The sequence below is a fragment of the Branchiostoma floridae genome, chromosome 15 (assembly GCF_000003815.2).
Source record: "Branchiostoma floridae strain S238N-H82 chromosome 15, Bfl_VNyyK, whole genome shotgun sequence".
Classification (NCBI taxonomy): Eukaryota; Metazoa; Chordata; class Leptocardii; order Amphioxiformes; family Branchiostomatidae; genus Branchiostoma; species Branchiostoma floridae.
In genome coordinates, this window is record NC_049993.1 from 12,892,905 (window position 1) to 12,899,045 (window position 6,141).

The 6,141-nt window shown below is 38.4% G+C and overlaps 1 protein-coding gene across 1 annotated transcript; it reads left to right on the forward strand.

Annotated features, from left to right (window-relative positions):
- Positions 1-86: 86 nt before the first annotated feature.
- LOC118431492 (armadillo repeat-containing protein 7-like) lies at positions 87-3,467 on the forward strand. The gene is made up of 8 exons (XM_035842734.1): positions 87-105; positions 799-913; positions 1,187-1,285; positions 1,496-1,564; positions 2,136-2,202; positions 2,523-2,593; positions 2,857-2,948; positions 3,372-3,467. Exons 2-8 carry the CDS (start codon positions 805-807, stop codon positions 3,465-3,467), a joined length of 603 nt encoding a protein of 200 aa, XP_035698627.1. The 5' UTR covers positions 87-105; positions 799-804.
- The last annotated feature ends 2,674 nt before the right edge of the window (positions 3,468-6,141 follow it).

Genomic DNA, 6,141 nt, shown 5'->3' on the forward strand with positions numbered 1-6,141 from the left:
AATGTAGACGCATTTCTACACATCCCCCAGAAACGTCATAATGGATTCTTCTGCGGGGTTACTTGAGGTCATTCCGGACAGGTGAGAGGAGACTCAAGGTTGGTGGTACGTGAGTAGTGGCACGATCCGGATTACGTGTCTCACGTGCACTATCTTTCGGGATAGACGTCATAAAATGATCTCTTTTATGATTTCGGATGATGAATATGCATGTTTGTAATCATTTAAATTAAACATGTCCACTCACAGAATATTGAAATTCAGGATAATTCAAATCTTAGAGTCATTTTAGATCAAGGAGGATGAACTCGAAGACATCTAATTTTTGGATTTGACGTCTTTAACGTTGGAAGTTCGGAGTAGATGATTTCTGGCGCCCTGTGGACTTCTGTGATAATTGAAGGATGAACATATTGTGTGTGTGTATGCAGTAATATAAAAAATGGAAATGTGTATTTGTTTTCACAAAAATACTTCTATTAATTATATTACTAACGTTAACGTTACCACATTATATTTTGCTTGAGAGGATGTAACGTTACAGTATGTGATGGAAAGATGATTCATATGTACATACATCTGACATACATCCACCAACCAAGTATCCCAGGCATGTGCCAACGATATATAATGTTGACGGACTTGCAATCATCATATAAATTTATAGTCATCATCACAAATCAAAGACTGTTAGAGATCTGCGACTAAGAGAAGTTAGTGTCTTCTTGTCCCATTTGCTAAAGGCTCACATCACCATGATCTACTGCTCTCATCCCAACCCAGCATCTGCTATAATAGGTGACCATGTTCAGCAGCCAGGAATATCTGGAGAAGAAAACCGGTCCATCTGGTGTAGGGCGGTTACAGTACCTCCAGTCACTGGTCACAGAGTTCCAGGATACAGATAAAGAAGGTATAAAAAATTCAAGTCTACAATCATAAGTTTTACAATACTGTTGTAAAATAGTATATATATATATATATATATATATATATATATATATATATATATATATATATATATATATAACTTGACTCTTTCACCCAAGCATTCGTTTTGTTCCAGACATCTCCGTTGTTTCAGATTACCTCAAGTAGATATAAAAGTCTTCATGTGGTTTGATTGTAAGATTGTACTGAAGACGCAGACATTGTTTGTGATCTATTGTATAATCATATTTTTCAGATTGCAAAGAACAAGTTTTAGCTAATCTGGCCAATTTTGCTTACGACCCAATCAACTATGAACATCTCAGGAAACTCAATGTCATCGACATGTTTTTAGGTAAGCAAAAATGTATTCAAGAAGGAGTTGTTGCTTCCTTTTAGATTCTGTTATTGCTAATTTTTCCACATTTTAAAGAGGGCCATTCAATATTGCCATGTCACAAGTATGTGTTTAGATGTTGGGATCTCATGATCAATGAAAAGCACAGGTAATGTTTATGACAGCCAACATTTATGCTAATCATTGCTGAATGATTCTTCCTGCCAGACTCTCTAACAGAGGAAAATGAGAGGCTTGTAGAGTTTGGAATTGGTGGTCTGTGCAACCTGGCTCTCGGTAAGTGGCAGAGGTCATTATGATATTGTTTTTGGTTCCATGTATCATTTTTTCCCCTTTAGTAAATGCATTAGAAGCAGAACTACATTTGACCAAGAATACACAAAATATGTTCAGTGGCAACATCTAGACATGCTATTAAAACCTCATATTCAAATGAGCCTTGCAATACCAGCCTGCTGCATTCTGTGCTTCTTGCTTACCAGCCAATCATGTTTCTTTTTATGGCCAAGAAGCAATGTGATTTATTGGTTGGCTGGTAACTTTCCCTCCAACAACAGGTGGGGGTTGTTTTGATTGGTTGTAATGTGCAACTGCAAAGAAGCACAGCTTGCAGTCTGGTACACGGCTTTTGCTAGATATATACAAATGGCTGCTGAGGCCTGGTTTGAGACAATGCATTTGAATAGCACAAAATACAATGACATTACATGCCCCCTTTCACAGTTGACCACGAATATTTGGAAGCTTTGTCATTCAGCATTTTGCCCATAATCTCTACTTCTGTGCAGCACTGAGTGAGCTCCTGCGCTCCTGTTTAAAACTTTGTTTTGGTTTTTCCATTTTGCAGATAAACAGAACAAGGAACACATTCTAGCCAATGGAGGTGTGGACCTTGTCATCCAATGTCTTTCCAGGTCCGTCTCTTCCTTGCCTTGGAATATCCTACCTACCTTACCTTGGCCTCACCTTAGCAATCATCTTGTATCGAGGTCATCTGAATCATGATCATTAAGCACTAAGTTGTCTTTTTTTTCAAATTTCATCTCCATCCTCCATCTTGTTGTCTAGATTTATCTGTCACTGATAGTGATATTCATGTCCCACAACTAGCATTTTGTACCCTTCAAAATTCATTTAACTATTGTTCTATTTTGTTTTTTTTGCCTGGTACCTGTCATTATACATAAATATGTTTCTAATGTCTATGAAATTGTGTTTTTTCACCCCTTTTCAGTCGAAATGAGGAGACAGTGCTGAATGCCATCACTACCTTAATGTTCCTCACCACACCTGCTTCAAAACCAGGTATAGAACCAGTTTAAACTCTTGTGGCCTTCTTCCTTCCATATTCAGTAGCAAAACTAAAAAGACTATTATAATATAATAGTTTTAGGGGGCTGGTATCTTTTAATAACATAAGTCAGATCATGGTGAGAAAGATAGAAATAGATGTGGACTTATAAAGTTTGTACAATGACACATTGTCATTGTTTATTTGAACAAGCCTGTTGTTTATTCTTGTGTTTGTACAAATGTTTGACTGTAAATATTGTCTCCTGTCCACACAGCTATTACTCGTGTCTCAGTGGTGGAGTGTATGCTGAGATTTCAGCTGTCCAAAAACTCTCGACTCAGCAACCTGGCAACAGTCTTTTTAGAGGTATGTCTGGATCAGCTTTTCTGTCAAAACTTTGTACAATGTATTATGCAACTATTATCCTGTCATCATATACATTTATGTAATTAAAGTTTCTTTCTCCTGTCTGAAGCACTTGATTTGTGCCATTTTGATTTTTTGACGTTTTATAGTTGGTTAAGCTACGAGAACTCATAATACACACACAAACACACATACACACAGTCAACCATACACACACACACACACACAATCCAGTTTATTGTCTGAGTGTCATCTTCCCACCTTGCAAGCGTTTGACGTGCTTGCACATAGATGTTGTGGCTTGATAGCAGACCCCCAAGTGTCTCTGTCCTGCGGTTTAACACTGTGTAGATTGAATAGGTGTCCTCCCTTCTGTTGTTAATCCATCTCTGATGTTTAAATCATTGTTTGGTTGACGTTTAGGACTACTGCAGTAAACAGCAGGTAGAAGAAGCCAGACAGGCCCAGGCTGGTGAGGCTGTGGGGATCACACTGCCTTCAGCACCACAGGAGACATGACAGCAACACTGACAGGTATAGTAGGCCAAGCCGGATTGGACAATCCCTGGTATAAACGCAAATGGCAGGAGCTACTCCGAGGCTAGCAGCTGGATATGTACAGATTCGCGATGCCTCGTATGAATACGGGGTTGTTGTACCAAGGAAGTTTCAATAAGATTGACATCTCCTTGGAAAGTATGGAGTATTTCCTTATACTGCTGTAAGGTCCATGACACAGGTGGGAAAGAAAAGGAAAGTGATCTCAATCCAGTTTTAGCACACTGAAGAGCTAGTGTTCCACTGGTCATAACAGAGAAGACGGGCCATGTACAATATTTACAGGTTCATTGTACCACTGAGGGAATTGGACCCACTAGCTCTTTTCGGCAAGCACAATGAACAGTGGACAACGGTTTCACATCCCGTCCTAAGGACTGCAACCTTTTACGTCAGCGTGCACGTTGGGTGAGCGGCACAGCTGGAATCGAACTCAGGGCTTCTACTACATGTAGTAGGTCCAGAAGCAGGGCTGCAAGCCACTAGACTATGCATACACATGGGCAAGAAGTCGGCTCTCTTTACACCGTGCTTTAAGTGGCTCTGTCCAGCGGGTCCACACGAGAGGCTACCCACTGTGATGTTCTTCTTCTATCCAAGATTTCCTCAGTTTAACATCATGGCCATGTTACCTGGTAACTGCAATTTGGTCATGGTGTTGATCAAGTCACTGGCTCATTCTATGTGCACTTACCACCTGAGAGTTGGCTTGATGACAACACTGAAGTGAAGTTAATGCAAGACTGGACAGCTGTAGTGCTTATTTGCATTATGTCTTTATGTAGGTAGTGTGCTACCAAAAGACTTCATGAAAGGGCTTACAAGGGACATTGGTGAAGGTGCTATCAGCAATTTTGCATGGATGTACCATGCAAGGACTTTCAGTGTATCTGACAAAGTCAATTGCATTTTAGGCAAAGATGTACATTTTCAGCAATGCCCCATTTTTGTTGCTTTTTGTAGTATGAAATGCACTCTCTTAGACTATTTAAGGTCAGAAAATGGTTGATTATCAATCAGGGCTCTAGCCAGCTCAAAATTTTTTTACGTCAGCCAATTCCCATTGTTGCAAAAACACTATTCCATGAGTTAGAGAGACTGAACTGAGACCTTGAAAAACGGGTTTTTAATGAGATTATTGTATGCGAAAGGGCGCCGACACACATTGTCAGCAATCATAACAATAGCAAAACAAACAGTGTGTGGCTTTTATGGCCGTGGACGGTGTCCCCAAGCCGCCTGTAGCTTCCGCCAAGGATTTTTGTCTGTCAAGGTTGACTGATTGGTTTTCCGTCAGACGCAGCAAATTTCCGTCAATTGACGGAAAAACGGAGGCTGGCTAGAGCCCTGTTATCAATACAGTACTATTAACAGGAAGTTACCAACATGCCAATAATACACATCAGATAAATATTGGAGGTACAAACTTTATTTTGAGGGGTCAAAGTCAGCAAAGATGTTTGCAGCACTTTATAATTAATACCTTACATAGCATAAGTTTTGAATTAAGACACATCACCAATGGATTTTCAAATAAAGTCTCAAAGTCTCATTCCTTTTCACTTCTGGTGCTGTGACAGATGACATCAGAAAAGTGTAGCCAATACATTCAGTACACATCGCAATATTCAACAAATGTGATGCCACATACATTGTGTTTTCACTTCCTAAGGAAACATGTACACATGTTTTAGGACTTTTGCCTACCATTACATATAACACTAATTGGGTATCTCCAATTAAGATCTTCGAAGATATTAATTATATTGAGAGGGAGGATAATAGCATTTTTTGGTAGCAATGAAAACTACTGTATCACTCTTCTAATGTTTGCTATTTCATATTTCTTGATGTATGATAACAACAATTCAGTATTTATTTAGTTCTTGTTATTGAGTTGTACCTTTATTTTCCATGTACCAATTTCTGTCTTGTCTAAGATATTTGTATTTTTCTGAATTAATGAGTATAAAAAATGCAATATTGTAACCCAAGGGTTCAATTGATGCATATTGTGCATATGCACTAAAACACTGGAATTAGAATAAATGTTATGATTTGAAACAACTTGATAACTACCACTTATGTTGTTATTTTTAAGGCATGACTATATTTGTTATGTCTAATCAAACAAATCAGTATTTGTTCAGCTTGTTTAGATCTAGCTGTGGTCATTTACATTTGGCTGTTTGACTTAGATTTTATAAAGCAAGCCTTCAGTTTTTTTATGTTTACAAAGACTCCATTAGTTGTTTTGTTTAGTATTTGTCTTATCAATTTTTACCCTTTTACATTTTCCTGAATAATGTACATGTATGTAGATGATACTACAACATACGAGGGGTGATCAATATGTTCTCGGCCTAACCCAGAAATAATAAGCACAACTCAAATTTTGAGGCACAACTTTATAGTATGAAGTCTTTTATCAATATCCTCCAAATTACAAATCATTGGAGACATCACTTTCCAGGCATTCGTTTTATGCAAATTAGAAGGTAAGTGGCGAGAAAAAGAAGGGTGAAGTGTGATCAGACAATTTGACCCGCACACCTCAGGTTTCAGATCAATTGTCCACTTTTTTTTCGTTATCCCTTACCTAACGTTACTGGGTGTCGCCTGCAACGTAATGATC

Bases quoted from the DNA above. Each gene is read 5' to 3' on its own strand.
- LOC118431492 (XM_035842734.1), top strand. From the start codon at position 805: ATGTTCAGCAGCCAGGAATATCTGGAGAAGAAAACCGGTCCATCTGGT. The intron at 2,203-2,522 runs GTCCGTCTCTTC...ACCCCTTTTCAG, and splicing joins GTCATCCAATGTCTTTCCAG to TCGAAATGAGGAGACAGTGC. The intron at 2,949-3,371 runs GTATGTCTGGAT...GTTGACGTTTAG, and splicing joins TGGCAACAGTCTTTTTAGAG to GACTACTGCAGTAAACAGCA.